Source organism: Tiliqua scincoides, chromosome 9 (assembly GCF_035046505.1).
Source record: "Tiliqua scincoides isolate rTilSci1 chromosome 9, rTilSci1.hap2, whole genome shotgun sequence".
NCBI classification, from domain to species: Eukaryota; Metazoa; Chordata; class Lepidosauria; order Squamata; family Scincidae; genus Tiliqua; species Tiliqua scincoides.
Window position 1 is genome coordinate 9,534,827 of NC_089829.1, and position 27,310 is coordinate 9,562,136.

A 27,310-nucleotide genomic window follows, 5' to 3' on the forward strand; every position below is an offset into this window, starting at 1 on the left:
CCCAATGAGTGCTTTGCCAATGAGTGCTTTGCCTCCCCTCTAGCTATGCCACTGTCCCACTGTGTGCTTTGCCTCCACCTAGCTACGCCACCGACCCAATGAGTGCTTTGCCTCCCCCTAGCTACGCCACTGCCCCACTGAGTGCTTTGCCCCCCTCTAGCTATGCCACCATGTATGTTTCCCCGCAGGGAAGCCCCACCGGCTGCGGGGGGGTGGGTGGTTTTCACTCCTCAGCCAGGGTGCCCAGGATCCTTCCCTGCCCCGCTTCCTCGGGAGTAAACCCCCTGCGTCCGGCACCGGCAGAGCCCGATCCTAGGCACGCCTGCTCAGAAGTAAGTCCCGTTCTGGTCTGTAGGGCTTCCTCGCAGGTAAGTGCGGCTGGGACCGCAGCCCGGTTCCCTTGCAGGGCTGCCCGGGACCTGGGCTGGGGACGCTCCGGGGCGAGTGCGGGCGAGCCAGGGGGCATCCCGGGCTGGTGCGCAGCTCCTCCCTCCAGCAGACTGTTGCATCGGGCTCTGGTGCGGGGGGCCGGGCCGTCCGTGGGGCGGGCCTCCAGACCCCTCTCCCCCGCCTGCTGGCAGATGGTAGGCTCCGCTTAAAGAGCCAGCCCCGTTGGGGGGGGGGCTGCTGTCCTTCGCCCAGCGGCTGCCGCTGCCCGCCCCGTGGAGAGGGAGGGGGAGAGGGAGGGGGCGGCCGGGGTCCAACAGGTAGAGGCGCCCCCCCGCCGGCGCAGGATGCGGCTGGGGCGGGCGCAGCGGCTGTGGCTGCGGCTGAGCCCCCCCCCGCCTTGTGCCTCCTCCCTCCGCAGGCCAAGATCCTGAGCATGATGGAGGGCAACCAGCAGCTGGCCCTGCGCATCGACGGAGCCCTGCAGGCGGCCGGCCAGGAGGTGAGCGCGCTGCGGGCCGAGCTGACCGCCACCAGCCGCAGGCTGCTCGAGCTGGGCGCCTGCCCCGGCAGCAGCAGCCCCGGCGCCGCCGAGATGGCCGCGGCCGGCGCCCCGGAGGGCGGGCAGCCCACCCTGCAAGGTAAGGGGGCCTGCGGGCGCGGGGAGCGGGGACGGGGCCGCTCGCGAGGAAGACCCTCGGAGCCCAGTGGGGGCTCACCCGCAAACAGCCCCCCCGCTGCCAGTCCGGCGGGGCTCGTTACTTCCGAGGAAGCGGGCGCGAGACGGGGTGCCAGCCTTTGCCCCGCGGAAGTGAGACTGAGATCCTGGCCACGCTGACCTGGGAGTAAGCCCCATTGACTGGCGTGGGACTGATTTCTGAGTAGGCATGACTCGAGTTGGACTGTCTGGCGGCGATCCTATCCGCACTTACCTGGGAGTAAGCCCCATTGATTAGAATGGGACTTACTTCTGAGTAGGCATGCCTAGAGTTGGACTGTCTGGCTGCAATCGTATCCACACTTACCTGGGAGCAAGCCCCATTGACTTACTTCTAAGTAGGTATGCATAGGATTGGGCTCTGAGGCTGCAATCCTAGCCGCACTTACTTGGGAGCAAGCCCCATTGACTATAATGGGACTTACTTCTAAGTAGGCGTGCATAGGATTGGGTCTTGAGTCCCAGGAATCGCAAGGGCGCTGGCTTGCCGGTGCAGAGGTTCGCAGCCCACCCCTTGCGTGCTTCCTCGGATGTAAACCCAACTGCTTTCCTCGGTATGACTTCCAAGGAAGCCTGCTGAGCATTCCTGTGTCCCTGGATCTCCTTCCTCCGAAGTGATCTCCAGGGGGCTCACTCCCAGCTCAAGGCACACAGGGTGGCAGCCACTGTGCAAACTTAGGGGGGGGGCTCTTAATTTGTTCTCCCCCCTCCCAATGTCCTGTGCAGTGCAGTGGGCTCCTCTGTCTTCCAGATTCCCCTCTTGCATGGCTGGAGGGTTGCAAAGGGTTTTTTCTTGCTTTCAATATTTCAAATGGAAAACCAGTTCAATTGCAAGGCGCCCTTGTCAGTTTCACTGGCCCTTTGGAAGGAAGCTGTGATTCATTGTTGTTACTTTGCATCTCCAGTGTTTTTTTGTTGCCTTCTTGTCTAAGTTGGCTTTTCCTTTTCCCTAGTATGTGCCCCCCCCCCTTTGGCTTTCTTCCAGAGAGTCAAACAAGCTGAAAGAGGAGGAGATTCCTCCCTTGGCAGGGCAAAAGGTGGTGTTTGACTTCGAAGTGGCTGCTTTTGTAAACCTGCTTTGTGACTTCTGGAGTCCTGGGTGTTTGGTTATGCTTAGTGCATGGAGGTAGCTGGGAGAGGTGACACACACACACACACACACACACACACACACACACACACTATGGAAAGGCCATAAATTGCAGGCCCATTCCTTTATGGTTTTGACAGTGAGGTCTGACTGATAGGCCACACTCAGCATTGGCCTTAATAACTGGCACGTTTGAGGGGCTGGTCCTTGGCTCTGGTCTGGTGTGAGCGTTTGCTGGATGATGTCAGCGCACTGAGAGATGTGGCTGTGTTGATGCTGTTTGGCATTCCCCGGAACGGTGCACAGATGGATACATGAATCTAAAAAAAATGCTTTGTTTGCGCCTTTGCAATCCATACTTGTGAAAGGATGTTTTGGATGTTTTTGAAAGGTTTTGAGGTTGTGATGGAAACTCTCTCCACCCCTCCTCCCCACATACGAGGAGTTACATGTTACAGAAATACATTGTTGAAGTGATGATGTCATAATAGCATCTCTGGTGAATGAGGCTCATTGCAGAATCTTCTTGCTTCCTTCTCTTCCCCCCCCCTTGGGAATTATTAAACCTACTCCCCCTCCCCTTATGAAATTACCAATGTATCTTTCTGGTATCTGTGTTTCAGTGAAGAAATTTGAATCTGCTCCATCAAGTGTTTGCAATTCGGTGCATGCTGGGGGAGGGGGAGAAAGAGAAGGAGGGAGGGAGAAGAGCTCAGGAAAAGGCATCACTGTGAAAACAGCAGTTATTAGTGATTCTGTAAAAAAAATGTGCAATGGGGATAACGTGTGTGGAATGTGACAGTTGCGCATGTATTCTAATGAGGACATGGCAGAGAAAAAGAATGGTGTCTTAAACTGAGCTCCTAGCTTAAACAGGTGCTCAACACCCTGGATTTCCATGCAGCAATGAAATATTCAGGCTTGAAGCCCTGTGTCTTAGAAGCGATGTGGCAAGAACCGGGAGATGTGGTGTGGGGCTATTGAGCATATGCTGTGAGTGTTTTGCTGCCTTAATTTTTTGCATCCAGGATAGCAAACAAGGGCTGGATTGTTTTTGTACATCCTTTCAGTGTGGCAGGAGCTTTCAGTTATTTTGGCAGGTGGGAGAGGTGCAAACCCCCTGCTACGTAATAGCAATGGGAAACCCTGGTGAGCTGGCTAATTGACTCCTGGACTCTTTCAATCATGCCATATAGCCCGAGTTCCCAGTTCAGGTAGCAGCAAGCATGTTCCCCATTTCTCACAACCCACCACAGACTCATCTCTTGATGTCAGGAGCTTGAATTTGAATGCGTCTCTATGAGCTTGAAGGAGCAGCAAAATGTAGGATGAATTTCAGCCTGACCAGCAAGCTGAGAGTGATCTGTTTGGGGCAAAAGCACGTGGTGTAGATGCTGAACCTATGCAGGCAAGAACATACCCTCTGTTCAAAACTAGACTTTTGTTGGTCCATGTGCAACTCTTCTATGGGGCAAGAAATGGATCGAAAGCAGATTGGCTTGAACTTTCATATCACTGTGAGCCCTGTGTTTTTCCCATTGAAACATTTTGCATGTTCTCTTACTCATCAGATTGAGCCAACTCACATGTGCAAAGGTTTTCACTGCTGAATTTCTTGTGTATCTCTTGCTTGAGCATTCTCTGTTGAATGTGTGAACTTCCTCCACTGAAAAGTACTGCATTCAAGCTGTTGGGAAACTGACCAGAAAATTCATCCTCTGATGTTTTGCATGAAAGTTGTCCATTTGTACTTTCAGGTTACTGTTGACGCTGTCATCCTTTTCAGATGTGTGTGTACCATCTTGTAGCGGAGCTGAGTGTTCTAGCTGAAACTCTTTGGATGGTTTTGCATGTGAAGGGCACAAAACAGGAGCTCTCCGTTCTCTGTTATGGGTGCTTTAGCTGTGAACCAAGTGGAAGAAATGTTTGTGGGAATGCAGAGAATATCTGGAGGAAAAGAAATTTACACCCAGAGAGTTCCTTTAGGGGTACCAATTCCTAGAGGTGTTTGTTTCCAGTGAGTAAGGTAGGATTACAGCCTAAGATTTAAGAACATAAGAAGAGCCCCACTGAATCAGGCCAAAAACCCAGCTTCTTGAATCTCACAGTGGCCCATCAGATACCTCAGGGAGCACACAAGTCTACAAGAGACCTACATCCTGGGGCCCTCTCTTGCAATTGGCATTCTGAGGTAGCCTAACTTCTAAAATCCAGAGGTTGCACATACCCATCACGGCTTGTAACCTGTGATGAACTTTTCCTCCAGAAACTTGTCCAATCCCCTTTTAAAGGCATCCAGGCCAGATGCCATCACCACATCCTATGGCAAGGAGTTCCACGGACTAATTACACTCTGGTTAAAGAATTCTTTTATCTTCCCTAACTCTCCCAACACTAAATTTACTGGACACAGTGGGCTTACTTCTGAGTAAAATAACATCGTTTTCAAACACTTTACCAGTTCCACATCTTGGAGTGAGTGGAGCAGAAAGAGTGGAACATAAGTAGGAAAGAAGAGAACTTTACACAGTTCAGCTTGCCTAGAACGTTGAATGTTCTACCTTTGCCTCTACTTTGTATCTAGGAGAGACATGGGAGAACTCCTGTGTGTTGAGACAATCCCGTCTCTCCCAGCCAGGTTAAGCTTGGGTATGCATAACTCATTTGGAGTGATATTGCCCAGAATAACCCAAAAGGGGAGCTGGATTGCTTGCTGGTCAAACAAAGTACCCCAAAGATGATGATGATTCAGAATGTCTTTATACTACTTTTCCATTTAAAAAAAATCACAAATTGATTGATTTATTTAAAATGGTTCCTTGTCCCCAATGAGCTCACAGTCTAGAAAAAGGAACAAAGGGAGATGATGGCAACAGCCACCAGAGAAGGTGCTCTGCCAAGATGAACAAGAACAGTTTTGGGCTGAGTGGATGAGATATGTTATATTTTAACATTTAATAAAAATGTTTTATTGTGCGTATTGTAATAATGTTACAAGTCAATAGCATCTACTTCCATTATATTAAATTTTGAAGGAAAAAAAAGAGGCATTCAAAATAATTAACCAACAGGTAGCCTAATCCTACTGGGCACTTATGATGGCAGATGTCCTGATACAGCACCATAAGTGCTGGTTCAGTGCCACAAAAAAGATGTGCTGCTGTCATGTGCCGCAGGGCAGCCACAGCAAATGGCCAGAGGTCAACATCCCACCCAGGCCTTGCCAGAGCAAGTAAGTTGGTGGTGGAGGTGGGTTGTAGGCAACTCAGGGTGGAAAGAGGGCAGGAGGGGGTATATTTTGGTGGCAGTAGCACATGCTAGGATCCTAACCCCCTGTCCCTGCCAGGAGCCACCCCTGAGGCTCCTTGGACTTGTGCTAGCTAAATAGCTAGCATAGGTCTAAGGAGGTCCTCTGGTGGCCAGATGGCCTATGAGGGGGTAAAAACATTTACCCTCTTGTCACCCCCCCCCCCATCATAGCTAGTACTCTGGCAGTGCACCTGTATCATGTAAACTGGTGGGGAATAGGGTTGGGCATAATTTCAGTATGCTGAAAAAGAAGTACATAATCCCTGCCCTCAAGAAAAGGTACATACACTTTCTAGTGTCAAATTCATCATGCTTTAATTCACACATATGCTCCAATACTATAATTTCACGCATACACTGCATGTGGTGTACGCAGAAGCAGTTGCTGGACCCAGTTAATTAATCAATTACTTAGTTAATGATTTGGACCAAGGGCTTGAGATGATCCCCATTGCCGTCTACGCACCTCTGACATCATTGGCTCAGAGACCTGCAGGCCTTCACATCCCTTTGGTGGCTTCCCTTGGCGAAGCTCTAGTGTTGCAGATTTTCTGCAGGGAAGAATGTGTGAAGTAGAGCTCATTTAAGGTGTGTGTGTGTGTGTGTGTATTTTTTTTGACACCCTGTGTGTTTGCACAGAATCACACAAACTTCCAAGGAATAATCACCTGACAAAAAAAGTTAATTACTACTTTGAAACTTCCAGTTTGATTGATGAACCAGCATTATACTGCTAGTTAATTTTATGAAATGATGCGTTTTTAGCAATGGACATTTTTCTGCGTATTATACATGTAATAACAGGAGCAAAAAACAAAAAGTTTTGTGGAAAATGTTCCATCTCGCATCACTGGAAGGGGCTGATGTTTGTGCAGTGCTATGTTCTGTGGAATCTCCTGAGCCCTGGGCAAGGGAGAGAGGTCTCTTCCCCCCTCTCCCCATCCAAAATTCCCTGCATACCTGAGGAAGAGGAGGAGGAACTGGTCAGGTTGGGATGAAATCCAATGCTGGATTGGATATGCTTTCTCTTGCTCTAGAGCAGGGGTGTCCTAACATTTTGGCAGGAGGGCCACATCATCTCTCTGACACTGTGTCTGGGGCCAGGAAATAAAAAAAATAAATTTACATTTCAAATTTGAATAAATTTATGTAAATGAATATATTAGAGAAGGAACTTGTATGAACGAACAAAGGTCTTGCAATAGCTCATGGCCTATAAAAGGCCTTGCACAAAGCAAGGCCGGCCTTTCCTTTGCTGCCATTGCTGCATCACAGACGTGAAACAGCAAGCAGTGGTGGGAGCCCTCATCCCACAGCTAATGCAAGAGGTTGACCAGTTGGCTGTCAGGCTGAGAGCAGTTGTGTCAGGCCAGCACAGGCTCCAGCAAGTCTCTGGAGGGCCAGAGGCTTATTGGATACTGGGGGCTCCCCGCGGGCCGGATTAGGAGTCCTCAAGGACCGCAAGTGGACCCCGGGCCGGGGTTTGGACACCCCTGCTCTAGAGCAGTGGTTCTCAGACATTTAGCACTGGGACACACTTTTTGGAATGAGAATACGTCAGAACCCATGGGAAGTGATGTCATGACCGGAAGTGACATCATCAAGCAGGAAAATTTTTAGCAATCCTAGGCTGCAATCCTACCCACACTTACCAAGGAGTAAGTCCCATTTACTATCATTGTTAATAGAATTTACATAGTAGCTTGTTAAAAGTACAGCTCTGTAACAAACCCTCAGTTTGAGACACGCTGCTCTAACATATGACCATTTACCCATAGGCGTGAAGGTCCAGCGGCCTTGCAAGACTATTGGCTTTGCACATGTATGTGTGCATAAGCTTGTGAGAATCTCCTTAGCTGCAGTCTGCTTTGTTCTAACCTCCTCCTCTCCGTCAGCTGTGCTTGCATCGCTAATGCTGTCAGCGCAAATTGATTTAGAGATTAGTTGTAGAGAATTCATTCCGTCACACTTGTAATATTTAGCCATTTCCGGTGCACAGGGAGTTCTAGCCATTTAAACAAACTAATCCAACATCAAATGCATTGAGTGTACCACCGAGATCTCCCTGACAAATATTAGGATTCCACATTGTAAACACGTGGGATGCACCTGCAGGCAGGGCTTTGGGAGGATTTCAGAATGACCAGTGTATAGGAAACGGATGAAGTGTTGTTAAAATGGCAGTGAAGCTTGGTTCTGATCTAGTATACTTCTAGATCAGGGGTCTCCAAACCCCGGCTCCGGGGCCAGATGCGACCCGCCTCTATCTGCGGTTGGCCTCTTGTCCCCTGAAAGCCTGTGGCCCACTTGGCCGAACATGATTGGAGCTGCGCTCTGGCTGCATCTGGAGTGTGTTCTGAGGGCCAGAGAGGTTGAATGAATGAGCCCATTCATTTATTTATTCACTCATCTTAAGTTCCATCTCTAATTTATTTATATAAATTTTATATTTAAATTTTTTTCTGGCCCTCTACACCGTGCCAGATATTTGATGCGGCCCTCTGGGCAAAAAGTTTGGAGACCCCCCGCTCTAGATCAAAATCCCATTAATGGCATTTACATGTATTCTTGTTTTCCTCTATGGCACCAGTCACTGAGCATGGACTAACACTTTCTGAACTCTCTCTCTCTCTCTCTCTCTCTCTGTGTGTGTGTGTGTGTGTGTGTGTGTGTGTGTGTCAGACAGATCAGCTCATCCCATCATAACTTGCATTGCACATACAAAATAGAATTAACCTGCTTGCAGAGGAGGCACACTGAAAACTGAAAGAAACTATGTAAGAATGGTGTGCCTACCAAATCAGAAATTAAGCTTGCCTTCACAGTCAGTGTTTCGAAAACATGTAGGGTTCATGGAGGTGTATTGTTCTTTGTGGATACCGAAACAAGAGGGCCTGTCACAGCTTTAGAGTCCTGAAATGCTCACAGTCATCTGTTGGGCTGCTTGCCTCTCCTTCCTCTCTGCTCTCTTATATCTCATTTAGATGTAAGCTCTTTGCGGCAGGGACTTGATTTTTGCTTATAAAATGCCACATTCATTGAAGTGTATCCAAATAATACTGCAAGCACATTTAAGGCTTCATATGAGGCAGCTCCTCTATGAAGATTTTTCACCCATGTTCTACCCTTTGGAAATAAACTGGTAAGGTAAAGGGAGATGCGCTGGGGGTTTCATCTGTGTGGGAAACATGACCATCAATCTGGGAGCCCTACTTCCTCTTTCTTGGTGTGTGGGGAGAGGGGAGGCTTCAGTAGCTCCTTGGTGAAGGGGAAGTACTCTGCTTATACCCAGAAGCCCTAGACCAGTATGTCATCATTATTTTGGTTGACGAATTCTCTGCAATGGATCTACTGACTGATCACTGGTGGATGCGACTCAGTTTTCCTCATCTGTAAAATGAAACCAATGTCCTCTGAATTATGTAAAGGTGGTCTGGTGCACATACGTGTGTTTCCTGTATTTGCTTTGCCACACAGCTTGCCTTACTAATGTTACCATCTGGAACCATTTGCTTGTGGCACATTTTAAGCTGAACTGATGGTGCGCCTTGATTTTTTATTTATTTATTTATTTATTTATTTGCAGCATTTTAACCTTGTCTTTCTCTCCAAGGCGACTCAATTTTAATGCCTTGTCCGTGGGTCTTGAGGGGAAAGGGGTTGAAAATTACTGGTCTAGGCTCTCAGATTTCTCAGGCGCGTCCCTAGTTTTCATCATGACATTTTAGAGGGTATGGATAATGCTGTGGTTCTCCTACCTTTAAACACTGGTAAATAATTTTGGAATAATCAGTAGACTAATATTCCAAACCTTTACCAACATATTTGCACCGTTCTTGTGATGAAGGCTTTGTGCGCAAGCAGAATGATTTTGTACTTTCGGTGTGCTTGGTCATTGTAAGCAGTTGTGCTTCTTCATTTAAATCATTGCCATGATTTTGATTAGAATTAGCAGCAAATTATATCTACTAACATCAGCTGTCAAGCAATCCTACCCACTTTTCCCTCAGACTTTGAGAAGGATGCTGCAGGCCTGGACTTGGAGTTCCATCAGGGACTGTAAAAAGCCTTGTTACATTTTATTCCTCCAAGGAGCTCAGAGGGGTTCAAGGCTTCCCTCACCATTTTCCTTTCAGAATTGCCCTGTTTGGCTGAGAGAAAGTGCCTGGCTCAGAATCACCCAGTTGCTTCATGACTGAGTGGGAATTTCAACCTGGATCTCCCCACTCCTTGTCCACTGCTCTAACCACTACATCACACTGTTGGCACAATCCTATCCAAATTTCCAGCATCAATGCAGCCCTGATGCAAAGGAACAAACATTCCCTTACCTTGAGGAGGCCTCCCCAACTCCCCTCCCCATTGCAGGATGCAGGACACACCTTGCTGGCATAGCTGCATCAGTGCTGGAAAGTTGGGCCCTGGCTCTAAAGCCCTGTTGTTTTTCCACTACTTGTGTAAAATCAGACTCTTTCTGTTGGAGGCTTCTCTGCAGGTGAAAATGGGACTTGGTCTCTTCAAGAAAAAAGAAAAGGGGAGAAAAATGTGTTTAAAGATAATGCAATTAACCCATTTCTGCCCAGCCCACCGTTGTGCACTTTTGATCCCTGGTGCGTAGATGCAATGTTGGTCAGAAATTTAAAGATTGCTATGTGATCTAAACTAGGGCTGCAATCTTATGCATGCTTACCTGGGAGTAAGCATAATTGATGGCAGAGGGACTTACTTCTGAGTAAACTTGCATAGGATTGGGCCATAAGTCTGCAATCCTGAGCAGCGCTTCCACTTCCAGAACTAATGTTCCATAACATGCTTTACAGGTAGCAAACAGTGATCGGGGGCACACATGGCTTCCTCCAGCAGGTGGTGGATTCGAATGGCACAGAGGCTTCCCTGCCCCTGTACTGACCAAGAGTCTTTCTGGTGTCGCTTCCTGGGTTCAGAAACAGGCCCACAGCTCAATGGTGGAGCAAATGAGAGTGTTATGAGATTCAATCTCTGGTTAAAAGGATTTCCCAGCAGGTTGGACTCTAGTGAGTCCCTCCTAGTCCAAATGGTGTGCCCAAAGGACCAACAGCGCACAGAAGCTGTGACATGTGGCGAGCTGGCTCTTGAATTCTTGAAGATCCGGAAAGTGTCCTTCCAAGTTAGAAAGTTAAGGTGTTGAACATCAATGGCTGAGACTCACAGGCCGACAATGTAGCCACTTGGCCAGACTGCTGCAAAAAAAACCCCTCTTCCATAAACCATTCTTATATTTGCACTACCCTGTCCAGCTCCTTCCTAGTTTAGCCCAAGTGTTCGCAGCCTTGTTGCAGTATCGGATTTCACTTGTTTGGAGCGATGATTCTGTGTTGCGTGGGTGGGCAAATACGGTTTTGCGTTTTCTCCAAGGATCACTTTAAAAGGATCAAGTTTGCTTCTCCAGAGGTGGTAATCTGATGAATGACTAGTCAGATCGGATTTGGTTGGCTGTGTTACTGGTCAGTGCAACCCAAACAACGGATTTACTCAAACTGATCAAGTTATCTGAAGAAGAGATGATAATGTTTACTGTCTTGGGGCAAGGAATAACCCCATCCTGATCTTTATACAGTACAACATTGTAAACAGTGTGGTGCTGGTGTGTGCTGACCTCACAGATGCGAGAGGTTTTTAAAAAAATGGATATTGTCTCAGAAACACATTTGTGCAAAAAACTACTCTTGTATTAGACTCCTGTGGTTTGGGGTTCTGTCTCGTTAGAAAAAGAAAACACGGAGTTTCTAGACTTCTGGGTCCAAAAGCAATGTAGGGGAATACTATAGTTATCCCATCTGTCAAAGGCTCAACAGTAAAGAAGAAAATGAAGCCTAGATGTCATCCTTTGCAATGCTCAGTGATTGCTAAGGGCCAGGCGAGACATCATAATGATTATTTATGTGATACCATCACTGTGGATGATGCTTTGAAAAGTACAAAAAGATGGGTCTCTGCCTTGAGAGGCTTACAAGGTATAAAAATCAGCACAGGGAAGGCAGGGAGGCACTCAAGGAAGGTGAGGGACATGGAGATTGTTGGAAAGAGGGGAGAAGCAGAGAAATCTGCAAAAGCACCCCTTTTCCTTTGGTAAAATATACCACCTGGTTAGTTACTATCAATAAAAATGTACACAGGAGTGGAGACTGGTTAAGATTTCATAAGAAATTCTTTACTCACAGTTTTCATAGTTGTATGTATGTGATACATAGTGATACTCATAGTTGTATGAGTGATCAGTGGTTCCTACTGCTTTGGAACAGAGAACCTTGGAGCTGTTCTTTGTGTGGAAGTGTGAGGGTGATGGCCAGGCAGACAGGGAGCCCAGGCAGAGCGCATTCTTCTCCTGCAATGGTCTTGGAGGAAGACAGAGTGTGTTGGAAAAAGAAGACAGAAATTGAATTGAGGATGACACCTCTTGCAAGGATCACAGAGGGCAGGTAAAGAGGTCTCTTTTGCTTGGACAGTACACTGCCCCCCAAAGTCCTGCAGATGGCATTTCATCCAAATTCCAACAGAGGCCAGGGCATCACTTTCAGTGTCCTTACGCTTAGTTGTGAGAACAAAAGAGGGAGGGCCCTCGGCACACCCCACTGATCTCCTTGGAAGAAGGACTATATAAAAATGATCATTTTAATTAATGATAGTTAATGATTATTGCTACCTCATCTGCAGCTTCCAATAATCAAGAGGCCAGTTCGGATTATGCTCCTCTGCTCAGACCAGTCCCGTGCACGCCTTCTGGCTCCTCTCTTCCAGCAGAGTTTGTGCACCTTCCATTGGTGGTGAATACATGTAGGTTTATGTAGGCTTGTGCAGAGGTTTGTATGATCCAGGGAGCTGGTCACAGTGGTCGGATGCGAAGGGATGGGCCAGGAGGGTGTTCATATACCATCAGCCCCCATGGTTTCTATTTCGTGGAGCTTGTCCAGTTGAAGAACATATTGTCCAAGCTAACCCAGCAATTCTTAGGACTACTAATTATAGCCAGGATTTGCTTAGCTCTTTGAAGTCATCAAATGCCATAAATGGGGAACTGTTATAAAATGACAGAATGCTCTGGCTTAAATTTGGAACCATGTTTGCTTTTTCCGAAGTATGCTTTACTTTCCCGGATGTGAAAGGAATCGTTGGTATGAAATCACATCATGGCCGTGATCCAATCCGGCAGATGGTCAGTTTATTTATTTTACTGATTTATTCACATTTTTATACCGCTGTTCCTCCAAAGAGCTCAGGGTGGTCTACACAGCTGCTCCCCTCCTTTTATCCTCACAGCAACCCTGTGAGGTAGGTGAGGCTGAGAGAAAGTGACTGGCCCAAGGTCACCCAAGAAGCTTCATGGCTGAGGGGGAGTTGGGGGAGGCTTTCTTTTGTACCCCATATCCCCAAAACTGTCGCTCAGCTGTGCTCTTGGGTGACATCACCATCTCTTTCAGCACACCAGCAGATCCCCCGATTGTAATTGGACTTAAGTGTGTGCTTCCCGCTCAGCTTTTTGTTCTGGGATTTCCAAAACCATCTCTCTCCATTCCTCTTCACTTACCTGCCTCACTTATTCAATTGCATCCCATCCTGCTGACTTGTTTGGGGCCTGAAGCTTCTCTCTTTGAAGATGAAGAGAGAGCAGAGAATGGGGAGAAAAGCGTTCTGAGTTGAGATTTTGCTGGATAAAGTTGGAAAGAGGTTCTTGGCCGGCTGGAACAACTTAGGATTTTGTGGAGTTGAACTGATATTACCCGGGCATGAAAACAACTTACAAGTTTGTTTATTTCACTCTTATATTGCCTGTATCGGGGGTGTCAAACATAAGGCCCGTTGGACCAGTTGCGTCCCCCCGGAAGCTCTTTATCCGGCGCTCAGGCTCCTCCAGTTCCATCATCAGCTGCTCTCTGCTGCTGATCTGTGCTGGGGTGTCACTGTTGAAAGGGCAACCTGTGAGATAAAATTGGGCTCTCCCATATCTCCCATATCTTGAAAATATAATCAAGACTTGCATATTTTCTCTTCTGTCATTTGCAGCTAAAGAATTATAAAATGAGAAAAAAGTACTTATTTCTGACCATCATTTGTTTTATGACATCACTACCCGCTTAATGACATCACTTCCTGCTTGATGACATCACTACCATCCTTCAGCAGGCATCACGAATGCTATTCGGCCTGCTGTATAAGAACATAAGAACAGCCCCACTGGATCAGGCCATAGGCCCATCTAGTCCAGCTTCCTGTATCTCACAGCGGCCCACCAAATGCCCCGGGGAGCACACCAGATAACAAGAGACCTCATCCTGGTGCCCTCCCTTGCATCTGGCATTCTGACATAACCCATTTCTAAAATCAGGAGGTTGCGCATACACATCATGGCTTGTACCCCGTAATGGATTTTTCCTCCAGAAACTTGTCCAATCCCCTTTTAAAGGCGCCCAGGCCAGTCACCATCACCACATCCTGTGGCAAAGAGTTCCACAGACCAACCACACGCTGAGTAAAGAAATATTTTCTTTTGTCTGTTCTAACTCTTCCAACACTCAATTTTAGTGGATGTCCCCTGGTTCTGGTGTTATGTGAGAGTGTAAAGAGCATCTCCCTATCCACCCTGTCCACCCCCTGCATAATGTATGAGTTTGATACCCCTTGCTTATATGTTTTGTAAGTTAGCATTTGCAGGGCAGCCATTGGTCTGCTGGGGACACTTCAGTAAGGGCCAAATCCTATCCAGCTTTCCAGTACTGAGGCAGCTGTGCATTGGGGCATGCACTGCATACTGTGGTTGGGGGGCAATCACAGAGGCCTCCTCCAGGTAAAGGAATGTTTGTTCCATTCCCCTGGGGCTGCATTATGGCTGCACCAGCACTGGAAAGGATTGGGCCCTAAGTTGTTGTGCTTGCAGGTATGTAGGCTCTGCTTTTCAGCAAAGAAGTTGGCAATGCAGTTTACAGAGTTGAATAGATTTTATTATTAATGAATATTTAGATACCGCTTTTCAACAGAAAGTAGTTCACAGGGTGGTTTATATAGCCAACCAAATCAATAAATGACGCCTTGTATCCAGCACAGGATAGGGGCCAGAATCGGCTCAGCCAGAGGCAAGGGGAGACTTTCCCCCTTTACCCCTGGTTAAGGCTCCCTGGTCCCTATGGGTCTCCTTGGACTTGGGCCACATCCTGAGGTGGCTCAAGTCCGAGGAGAGAGGAGCGATTTCAAGCCACTCCATATTCCCCAGGAACGGGGCTTGGAATTCAGCAGTTATCCAGCCCCACCTCCTGCCCCTGGGGCCGCCCACGCACCCCCCCCACCCTGGAATACCTCCCTCCTGCCTCCTCCCCACCCACCCCAGTTGGGCCAACACAAAGCTTGGTGCATCCATTGGCATGGAGGCTTGTGTCAGTGAACGTCAAGCAGCAATGCAGTGCTTGCACACAGTGCTTCTTGGGATCCCAGCACATTAAAATTCTGTTCTCCCAGTGGAGTATCATTGCAGCTTGCAAATTCTAGGCCTTTGTGATTTGAGAAACAATGTGTGTTTTTGAGAGAGCCTGCAATTACCTTTTATATTAGATGGCCTGATGGAGCAGCCAATCTGCATCTGCTCTTTGCAGACACCTGACAAAATGCTCTGTCCCGCTGAAGAGGTTGATGGTGGGGGCTTGAGCCAGGATGCTGTCGGAGCACCCTGGTGCTTTAGAGGCAGCCAGAGAAATGCAGAAAAATAATACTGAGGCAGGGCCGCATAGCTGGCTGCCCTTATTAAAAGCATGACTGTTTTTATTATTTAGTGGTGACCACGGATGGCCTGTGAGTTCTCAAGGGGTCATCTGGCCAAACCCTGAAGTCCCCAGCAGCCTCCATGCAGAGGCAGGGCGAGTCACACCACTTAGAGGTTGTTTGGGTGCCTCTACCATCCTTCTGTACCCCGTGGGAAGGGATTGTACCTGTGACTGTCAGGTTTTTCTGGACAGGCCTTGTGCATACAGCAGTGTTTTCCAAACTGTGGGTCGTGAGCCGATTTTTGGTGGGTCGTGAAAAGTTTTTGAAATATTTAAAGAAAGTTTGCAAGCACTCTTACTCAGTTTGCAGAAGGAAACTGTTAGCTGGTAATCTTCATACTGCCAAATTAAAATTTCAGATTTTCTCTAGTCATTGGCATGCCATACATAGATCATGTGTGAACACAGTTTCAGCCTTTTGTTTGGTGTGGAAGTCCCTAACTTCACATTTTCCTCTCTAGTTCTGCCTTTTGGGTGTCCTGGAATGACTCTAAAGCAGTGTTTCTCAAACTGTGGGTGGGGATCCACTAGGTGGGCTGCAAGCAATTTCAGATGGGTCCCCATACATTTCAATATTTTATTTTTAATATATTAGACTTGGTGCTACCCTCATAAGTAACTGCATTTGGGGAAACGTCACAGACCTGTTCATTTAAAAGGCTACTATGAAGATGCTTTTAATGGTAGTTAATGGGACTTACTCCTGGGTAGGATTGCAGCTGAGGATTGTTAAAAATTTTCCTGCTTGATGATGTCACTTCCGGTTATGACATCACTTCTGATGGATCCTGACAGTCTCATTCTAAAATGTGTGTCCTGGTGCTAAAGGGGTGATATCCACTGCTCTAAAGGTTTGGGGGAACAGTCCTTGAACTCCATTTCCAGGGAGAGTTTAGCAAAAGTCTACTCACTCTCTCTCTCTCTCTCTCTCTCTCTGTAAGGTTTCTAGCAGCCTTGGGAGCACAGGACCTTGGTTGTTATTAATTAACAAAGTTAGATCTAGATCTAACTAGATCTCCCTTGATCTTTCTAGATCTCTCTCTCTTTCTAGATCTCTCTATTTTTTGGAGGCTTTTTTTTTTTTTTTTTTTTTTTGGCTAGTGGGTTGCCTGTCATTTTTATAAGTGGGAACCAGTGCTAAAAAGTTTGGGAAGCACTGGCATAGAGATTGCGCATTCTGAACATCAGGTTTGCTACTTGGAGCTAAAAACAAGCACATTCCTTCATCTTTATAGTGCTGTGGTTTGTTCTGTCCTGTGATTCAATTGTTGTCATAAGAGGGTTGCTTTGTTATTACGTGAGCAGAAGAAGGGATTGTTGGTTTAGAATTTAGTGGCAAACAGCCAGTGTCAATCTACTCTCCTGCTGCAGAATTTGTAACAAGGCCCAACACTGTCCTTGATACGATCCACTGTCCTATTTATCGTCCTCTTATGTTTCAGTCCCTTGGAATTCTGGTTGAACTAGGAGAATTTCTAAAATTTGGAACGGGAACATGCTCAATGTACTGCAATTTTCATTTCATTTGCATCTTTGTTTCCTTTCTACCACTGAAGCATAGACATGCACTGATAAAACACTGCAAAAAGGTAACCCTTTTTGATGCAATTATACATGTGACTGCACCGATACCATAGTCTTTCGTGACTGAAGGTTGCCAACTACTAACTACTAGCACCAGGATTCTTTCTGTATGATGTGTTACCAAGATGCCTGAACATGATGTAGCTAAGAAAAATAAGAAACTAACAGCCCAATCCAATGTTTCTCAAACTGTGGGTCCCGACCAATTTCAGGAGAGTCCCTGTTCCTTTCAATATTTTTAATATATTTGACTATATTTTATTTTAATATTTTAAAATTAAAATATTTTAATATATTCCCCAAATGTGACTGCATTTGGGGAAATGTGATAGACCTGTACTTTTAACAAGCTACTGTGTATATTCTTTTAACAATGATAGTTAATGGGACTTCCTCCTGGGTAAGTGTGGGTAGGATTGCAGACTAGGATTGTTCAAAATGTTCCTGCTTGATGATTTTTGAGAAACACTGGAATAGGTGACTGCTTCCCTTACTAGTGGGGATGAACACATGTAGCCACACCTACAGTTCTAGCTCACATGTTGCTCTTCGAACACCCCTTCACAGTGGCAATGCTGTTGTACAAATCTATGGTAAGGCCACACTTGGAGTATTGTGTCAAATTCTGGTCGCCACATCTCAAAAAGGATATAGTGGAAATGGAAAAGGTGCAAAAGAGAGCAACTAAGATGATTGCTGGGCTGGGGTACTTTCCTTATGAGGAAAGGCTACGGCGTTTGGGCCTCTTCAGTCTAGAAAAGAGACGCCTGAGGGGCGACATGATTGAGATATCCAAAATTATGCATGGGAAGGATAAAGTTGATAGAGAGATGCTCTTTACACTCTCACATAACACCAGAACCAGGGGACATCCACTAAAATTGAGTGTTGGGAGAGTTAGAACAGACAAAAGAAAATATTTCTTTACTCAGCATATGGTTGGTCTGTGGAACTCCTTGCCACAGGATGTGGTGATGGCATCTGGCCTGGATGCCTTTAAAAGGGGATTGGACAAGTTTCTGGAGGAAACATCCATTACTGGTTACAAGCCATGATGTGTATGTGCAACCTCCTGATTTTAGAAATGGGGTATGTCAGATGCAAGGGAGGGCGCCAAGATGCAGGTCTCTTGTTATCAGGTGTGCTCCCTGGGGCATTTGGTGGGGCTGCTGTGAGATACAGGAAGCTGGACTAGATGGCCCTATGACCTGATCCAGTGGGGCTGTTCTTATGTTCTTATGTAAGTATGCTAATCCACAAAGTTTGTTTTGCTTCCTCCTATTTTCTGCCCAGGTGGCAATTTGGTGACTTCCAAGTCTTGGTTTTCTGGCATGTCTTTTTCTGCTGCCTTTTCCCATTTTTTGGCTTCATCGTCAGACAGGTTAGAAATGTTCTCCCACAATGAGTTGTGCTCCGTGCCCTGGGAATGTAGGTAGGGGCTGGGGCAGTGTTCCTTTGTTTACATGAGTTGAGCATTTGATCTCTGTCTCTTTGCTCTGCCTGGTCTGTCCCCGAATCTTTTGTAGGTTTGCACTGAGCTCTACTGCAGTTTCATCTGTGCTTTCACAGACTTTTGTTGGGAGGACTCCATTGAGTGGTGTGAGGTTGCATGGATTTGGTGATCGGGTTTTGTTCAAGTATACAGTCCTTCTTATTGCAGCCTTGTCTGTTTGGAGAAATAAGATCCTGTATCCCTTACACTGGTCACTGTAACCCACAAGTATGCCTTTGGTGGTTCCTTCGTTCTCTGATTTGGACCATTTCTCATCTGGAACGTAGGCGTATGTTTTACATCCAACCACTGTAATGCACCTCATGCTTGGTTTGGATCCGTGCCTTGGTTGGAATAGAGTGCTAATTGCCTTTGATGGCAATCTGTCCTGTAGGCAGGTTGCCATCACTATTGCTTCCCCCCAGTACTTGTACAGTGGTCCAGCATTAGGTAGCATACACCTGGTCATCTCAACCAGAGTCCGGTTCTTTCTCTCTGTTTTTTTTGCTTGGGAGTATATGACTTGGTCATTTGGTGTTCAGTACCTTGTTCCTTCAAATAGGCTTCTACTCCCTTCCCTGTATGTCCTCCACCATTATCTGTGTAAAGGGTTTGCAGCTTCCTCTGGAACTTGTGACCGAGTCGGGATTTGAACCTAAATTTTCCAGGTCTAACACCAGAGCCACGACACCACCCTGTCTCCTGTAAAGAAGTATGGATGCAAGCCTTTTTAGGACAGGGAGCCATTTTCTTATTTGATTTTCTCTGTGAACTGCTTTGTGAACTTTTTGTTGCAGTGTTTCTCAAACTGTGGTTTGGGACCCACTAGGTGGGTCACGAGCAAATTTCAGGTGGGTCCGCATTCATTTCAATATTTTATTTAGAATATATTAGACTTGATGCTACCATGGGATGTGGCTGCATTTGGGGAAATATGACAGACCTGTACTTTTAACAAGTTGCTTTGTATGATAGTGAATGGGACTTACTTCTGGGTAAGTGTGGGTAGGATTGCAACCTAGGATTGTTGGAAATGTTCCTGCTTGCTGATGTTAGTTCAGGTCACGACATCACTTCCGGTGGGTCCTGACAGATACTCATTCTAAAAGGGGGGCCACAGTGCTAAATGTGTGAGAACCTCTGTTTTGTTGGAACGCGGTATAAATACTGTTTAATAATAGTGATGTTCTGGGAAATGTATACCCTTCATAATCTGAATGGGTGAAGTAAGGGGGCAGCAGCAGTAACCATTTTGGGCTGCTGGGGGAGGAGATACAGACTGCCTTTTTAAGATTGAAGTCCAGAAGGCCTCAGGATGAGAAGGCCATGTGAGTGAACTACCGAAAACTATTTCAATTTTGCTGCAGAAGCTTGTGTGAGCAGTTGAGCTTGTAAGAGCTCCTCAGAGGCCTTCAGTTTGATGTTGAAATGCAACACAGGACGGTAGAATAGTGTGAACCTCCCCCTTGCCATACACACCCCAAAACAGCTGTAGTTTTTCCACCCTCTGTGGCAAGGAAATGTGACTTGCCTTAAGAATGACTGTGGCTATAGAATGCTGTTTGCCCCGCTGTCCAGTAACATAACTTGCAGTTTGTATGCGCGCTTTGTAGCAGCTCAGTGCTCTCGTCATGCAAGCAGTTGGCAAATCTCACAATAAAGAGACAAGTAAAATTTAATTTGCCAGCCAAGCAGGAAGAAAAGCGGCAATGGATGCCTTGTGTGCCAGTCACTTCCTGGACGTGGCGTATTTCCTCTCCAAGCACGAGATCTTGAGAATAGTTCCACTGTTCTCGTTGTCCTCTCCACCATGCACGCTGTTAAGAAATGCAGTTCTTAGTTGCCTGCGGTGGCGACTACGGAGTTACCCATCCGAAGCTTTCTTAGGCAGACTAAGATCCATCTTGCCCTGCGTCATCTGGGCCGTGGCTCTAAGTCCTCAGGTGGGAGGCTTTCCCAGCTGTGCTGCCCACAATCCTTTTTATAAAGTGGAGGTGCCAGGACTTGAACCCAGGATGTCTGGTGCACAAGCTCTCCTGGGAAGAGGAAGTGCAGGGCAAGAGCCAAGGAATTCAGTGTTGGGTCCTGGCTATTGGATAGAGTGCTCTAATTCAAAAGGCCTTTCCTTCTGCTTTCTGTGGGGCTCAAAAAAGCATTGCAGCAAAATGCTTTTGCTGCTGAATGTGGGGTGTGGATATGGAGTTGCTTGACTACAGGGCCCTGGGAGCTGGACGGACCTGGCAGTGCCACCCATGGCCTTGTGCCACATCTTCGGCACATCTAATCCTCAGCCTGTGCTCCCGACTCTCTGCCACTGGCTCCTCTCCAGCCAATCTGGATTGCGAGGAGTCGTCTCACTTAGTGAGCATGGCCGCTTTGCGGTGGTTTCCTAATTTTGGCTTGGGGCCTCTAGATGCTATGGTAATAATTGTAACGGCCATTTTAATTGGACATTAAAGATGTTTAACGGCTTCTCAGGGTCAGGAGAGAAAGCTTGCTTGCAAATGTGGCACATTGATGCTCTAGTCCAGCAGGCTCCAAGCTCCAACCCATGATGCACCAGGATAGTAATCTTGGGTGCAGCGGTGGCGAAGCTTTGCCATTCTGTGCCACCGCCTCCTATCTTCATGCTTGATTTCTGTAGAAACTCACGCCGGGCAGCCACTTCCACTGCACATCACCCCAGAAGACTCTGTGCCCCAATTTCCTGGGGAAAGCAGCTGTCCAGTGCAAGTTTCTGCAGAGATCAGGTGCAAAGATAGGAGGCCTGCTGCAAGGAATGGTAAGGCTTCGCCACCACTGTGCTACACCCAAGATTATTATTATTAAGGTTATTGTCCTGGCACACTGGCTGTGGCCTGTAGGCCAGAGTTTGGAGAACCATGGCTCTAGTCTTGGTGTGTGTCTGTATTTGCTGTTGGAATGGAGGAGCCCTCATCAGCGAACCACTCATTTGGGCATGCTAGTGAACCTTCACCATCAAGCAAGCAGACGTAGATGGCACTGTTATGTACTGCCTCTTTAAGATTTAAGTCCGGAAGGCCTCAGGATGGAAAGGTCATGTGAGTGAACTAGAGAAATCTGTTTCGGTTTTCATCAGTAGATCATACTGGTGATTAATAAACTTCCTATTTATTTACTTTTTCACATTTTGCACCATCCAAAGAACTCAAAAGTATACATTTGTTTATTTATTTATTTATTTATTTATTTACTACATTTGTATTCCGCCTTTCTCCCCCAAAGGGATCCATGGTTCCTTCTCTCCTTTTGTCCTCACAACAACCCTGTAAAGTAGGTGAGGCTGAGACTGACTGATCCAGGGAGCTTCATGGCAGAGCAGGATTTGAAACTGGATCTTCAAGGTCTAAGTCCAGCTCCAGAATCACTACACCATTCTGGATCTTCAGGGTCTGTTTTGGTGAATCATGACAAGATTTGCATTCCTGAATTGGAATTTTTTTTTGGGTGTGGGGGGGAATTGTCTCAAATTTTGTGATGTGGAATTACCTGGTTGTGGAGTATATATTTTATTTCTGAGGTCAAGATCCTGCCAGGCTTGTCACACAGGAAAATGCTGCATTTGCATCTTTTATCGGGTTGTGTTCATCAGTTTAATGCACCAGGCAACTCTGGGGAGCAGTGCTTTAACAACCGTGCATCCCGTCCCACAGAGCATTTGGCTTTCTGATTTATTAACTTCATTAATGACATATTTTGAAAGAGTAAACAGTTTGTTAATTAAATTCACAGGCGTTTATTAAATTGGAAGCAAGTTGTACATGTGGGAAGGAGAGATTCGGTGCTAAGTGGCACACAGAGGTCAGCATTATGGAGAGTGAGAAGCGGGGAAGATGTACATGGGAAGCTGATTATGGTTGCTTCTATTGCACCTGCATCCGAGCAGCGTCAGTGCTATATTTTAATTTTGATCAGGCGCTTCCTAATGCTTGAGATGTGATGAGATAGAGCACCAAGGAGTGGAGATCTACAGCTGGAAACATTGGTACGGAAGGAGCGAAGGGGAAAAAAATCAATGTAAGTCAGTCACAAAAAGGCACAGGCAATCTAATGAGTGTTTGCTAATTCATTAAATATAATATAGTTTACTCTTTAATTCAAGTGTTGTGGCCACTAAGGACATTTTTTCCCATGGAGTCTCTGCAGGGCAGGAACTAACCAGGGCTGGTCAAAGACCTTCCAAGTGCCAACTACTGCCTCCCCTTATGTGTGGTGCCTTGCCATGCCAAGTTCTGCCTTCCTACCTGGTGGTCTGCCAGCCACTGCTCTTTCTCCTCCTGGATCTGAAAGGGGGAATAGAGTGGGAGGGCAGATCTCTCCTCTCTTCCTCCACACTGCCTAGAATCATGGAGTTGGAAGGGATCCACAAGGTCATCTAGTCCAACCTGCTGCCTGGAGCAGGAAATCCCCCTAGAGCTTCTCCAACAGGTGCCAGTTGAGCCTTTACTTGAAGGTCTCCAGTGAGGGAGAGTTCACCACCTCCCCTGGTCATTGGATCCACTGCCAGACTGCCCTTACTGTCAAGAATTTGGATAACCAGCCAGAATCTCCCCGCTTGAAATTTATGCAATTTGATCTTTCTCTTGCTCCGTTCCCCTCTTCCTTTTGAGAGCAGGAGGAGGAGTGGCAGACAGGTAGACAGAGGCCCCCCTGCACCTCCACTGGCCTAAAACAGCCACAGACTCTGGAACTGACAGCCAAACCTTACCTGCGCCTGTATTTGCAGCAAGGATCAATGAACAGATGAGAAGCTTTTAAAATATGTTTTTTTTAGGGAAGCCATTGCAGAAAGACTGTTTGTTTCTTTTCCAGGCTCTTGGCAGTTCTGTCCTTTAACATTACCCATCATTTTTTTTTTAAGTTCAGAATAATCCAGTGCATTTTTTAATTTTAATTTAATTTTAACTTTATTTTTTTGCAGTGTGTATGTAACACATGCAGGCTTATGTGACAGTTATCAATACCGGAAGTGAAATGGTCAAAGGGAAACTGTCAGACTTTTTCTTTTGTTGACAGATAAAGTTGGACACTTCCAAATGTTAGGAAGCAAATATTCTCAAGCAAAAAAATAACTACACAAAAACGAAAAGGTCAGCTTCTCTCTGCTCTGTTTGTCTGTGCTGACAAAAAGTCTTATGTTAAAACTTCCTGCTTTTTAAATCTTTGCATCTCAGGAGTAAGCCTCGGCATTTACCACTTCCATGTAATTTGCATGGAAAACGTGGCAAATTCTTAAGTGCAGTGGTTCTCAAGCGTCTAGCACCAGGACCCACTTTTTAGAATGAGAATGTGTCAGGACACACCAGAAATGATGTCATGACCGGAAGTGACATCATCAAGCAGGGAAATTTTTAACAATAGTAGGCCATGATCCTACCCACACTTACCCAGGAGTAAGTCCCATTTACTATCATTGTTAGAAGCATATATATTGTAGCCTGCAAGTACAGATCTGTAACGTATTCGCAAATGCAGCCATATACCATGGTAGCATGAAGTTATACCATGGTGGATAGGGAGATGCTCTTTACACTCTCACATAACACCAGAACCAGGGGACATCCACTAAAATTGAGTGTTGGGAGAGTTAGAACAGACAAAAGAAAATATTTCTTTACTCAAGTGTGTTTGGTCTGTGGAACTCCTTGCCGCAGGATGTGGTGACAGCATCTGGCCTGGACGCCTTTAAAAGGGGATTGGACAAGTTTCTGGAGGAAAAATCCATTACGGGGTACAAGCCATGATGTGTATGTGCAACCTCCTGATTTTTAGAAATGGGCTATGTCAGAATGCCAGATGCAAGGGAGGGCACCAGGATGAGGTCTCTTGTTATCTGGTGTGCTCCCTGGGGCTTTTGGTGGGGCCGCTGTGAGATACAGGAAGCTGGACTAGATGGGCCTATGGCCTGATCCAGTGGGGCTGTTCTTATGTTCTTAAGTCTAATATATTCAAAATAAAATATTGAAATGAATGGGGACCCACCTGAAATCAGCTCGCGATAAACCTAGTGGGTCCCAACCCACAGTTTGTGAAATATTGCTTTAGCGTGTTCACCAGGCGTGTATGTTCCTTGACAATGGCTGATTCATCTGTGAGGTCAGCTGAAGCTGTTAGTGGGGTTGCCCATCTCTGCCTACTTGCCTCCCCTACCTCTCTTCCTCCTTCTACTTCCTATACTGGAAAAGGAAGAGGGGAACAGAGAGGAAGAGGAAATGTCAAAGGGAGGGGTTTGCTTAGCTAGAACACTGGAGATTGGGAGGAATGGAGGCTGAAACATCACGGGGAGGGGGGGGACAGCCCTATCTATCATGGTAACATGGCCTAATGCATGAGTTTCCACAACACCACTTACAGGATCTCTCCTCTTTTTTTTTGTGCTATGTGATATTTGGGTATTCGCAAAAATGGCAAGTAACAAAAGTTTCAAAGAACAACTCAGTTTTACAGTCTACTCCGACACTTGCAAAATATTTTTACTCCCAGAATTCTTCAATTAAGACAAAGTCAATAGTTATGGCTGTGGAAGAGACTTCCAAGAATATCTTGAATTTAAATGACAATATTGCTGATTGTGGTTCTATCTGTTGAATTCGTGGCTAACTATTAATGATTCGCACAATTCCCTTCCGATGAAAGAAGTCTTAAGATGTATAGCACTATAAATCCTGTTTGTTTGCTGTATGTTTTTGCTAGGAACTAGCAAAATACAAATTAGAGAATTATTCTTGTAATCAGATTAACTTTTTGGTGTCCGTTTTGTGTATTGGAGGGGCACCAGCTTGTCTTAAGCTGGTGTTGAGGAGGGCATGGGACTCAGATATTCTGCAGACAGACAAAAGGAAATATTTCTTTATTGGGCATGTTATTAATCTGTGGAACTTCTTGCTGCAGGATGTGGTGATGGTGCCTGAAGCCCTAGATGTCTAAAAAGAGAACTGGACAGGTTGATGGAGGAAAAGTCCATCACAGGTTACAAGCCATGAAGAATGGATGGTTTAGAAGTAGCCTGTCTCTGTATCCCAGGTGCAAGGGAGTGGCATCAGGATACAGGTCTCTTGTTGAAACTGGACTAGATGGGCCCTTGGCCTGATGCAGCAGGGCTTGTTTGTAGAATTATTTATGTGGTGTGGTTCAATCTGTGTCTCTTTGGAGGAGAGATTGCAATATTTTTTTGGTGGCAGAATTTTTAGCAATACAAACTTTGGGGTATAGGGCAGCAGTTCCCTATATGCGTTGCGGTACGCTCTCTGGGGCATTATAGGACGCCTGCAGCTTGGCAGTGAGCCCACAATGTGAACCTAAAAATAGCAGTAAGGTGGCTTGGCGTGGTGGGCAGAGCTGCTGTGTGTGAAAATTGCACACTTGAAAAAGTCCTCCCACCTGCTCTGGCCTCTTTAACACTATTTTTAGGTTCCATTCAGCCTCTAAACATGGAAGTAAGTGGCCAATGACATCAGCGCATTTTGCATCATCGCAACTTACCTCTGGGTTTGAGCAGTGCGAAGGGCATTGCAAGCCCAGCGACTTTGGGAAGTGCTAGTATAGGATTATTTTGGGGGGGGGGGGGTGAACCTTCCTTTGGGTTCCTTTGGGAAGGTTCAGTGTTTACAAGTCCTCATGTAGGACTGACAAATCTGCACCTCCTCCTCCTTTGTATTTTATCTGGACGGACACACACACACACACACACACACACAACACACACACACACACACACACACACACTGCAGTCCTCCTACCCTCAAGTAAGAAAGCTTGTTGTGGTCTGAATGGTTCTTGACAGCCTTGCAAATGTTTACAATATCCAGGCATTGCCGCCAAGCCAGGCAGGTGAATCTGGGTGATATTCGGACCGCGGAGAGCGAGGGGGCTTGAAAGCGAAACTTGCTGCAATGAGGCATGTACAAATGCAGGCTCTGGCAGTTTGCTGGCGCATGGATCCTGGGTGGGGGCAGGGAGCAGTCGGGTTTTGAGCTGAATGCAGTGAGTTGCTTCAAACAAATTTTATTTACGAGAATGTATGTGGGCAGCCCCATTTTCACAGATCAGGGTAAATAATGTTTAAATTAATTTGTTTTTATTTATTTAGGTGGAAGTTTGATCTTCCTACCCCTAGCAGGAGCTGGTAGGGTCTTGCCCTGTTTGTTCTCAACACTGTGAAATGGACTTAGCTAAGAGATAGTGACTGGCCCAAGTGTGCTCAGTAAAAGTCATGGCTGAGCAGGGATTTGAACCCAGGTTTCCATGGTGAAAGACTGACACACTCTCTCTGCTACTACACACCCTGGCTTTCTTAAAACGCGTTCTGCTAAAATCTTGCTGAAACGGCTAAAAGCCCAGTCCTGCCCTGGCTTCATGTACCCTTTGTGTACTCTGGTTTTTCCAGACTCTGCTGGGTCTGCTCAGTCCTTCGTGCACGATATCAGCTGACTGCAGTATTTTGGGTCAATCACTTGTCTGCCTGATGAAGTGGTTGCATGAATTGATGTAAATACTTGCCTGTAATCTGCACCTCAGTTTGCAGCAATGCCTCAACTTTCATCCACTTGACTTTTGTTGCTTTGCTCTTTCAGCCAATTTCAGTTTCAGAACCACATTTCAAATGTCATCCAAATGCTTTCCTCTTTCATCCGGTTTCATCCAACCTTACACAGCATTCATGGACGTTCTTTTATTTCTGTTTACTTAGGTTTTGCATGTGTTTGCATGTGTGTTACATAGTTATTGGTAGTGGTTTCCATTTTTCTCCAGCCAAAATAAACTGCTCAAAACAATAAAGGGAACACTTAAACAACACATCCGAGATCTGTATGAACGAAATATTCCTATTAAATACTTTGTTCCTGACATAGTTGAATGTGCTGACAACAAAATCACACAACAATCATCAATGGAAATCACATTTATTAACCGATGGAGGT

The 27,310-nt window shown here is 46.2% G+C and overlaps 1 protein-coding gene across 1 annotated transcript in view; it reads left to right on the plus strand.

Moving 5' to 3' along the window:
• The first annotated feature begins 647 nt into the window (after positions 1 to 647).
• The window catches only part of KAZN (kazrin, periplakin interacting protein), a 225,123-nt gene continuing 198,460 nt past the window's right edge, over positions 648 to 27,310 (plus strand). Inside the window, exon 1 of the mRNA XM_066637543.1 lies at positions 648 to 1,028. Coding sequence (XP_066493640.1) covers positions 824 to 1,028 — 205 coding nt within the window. The 5' untranslated portion in view covers positions 648 to 823. The remainder of the gene's footprint in view (positions 1,029 to 27,310) is intronic.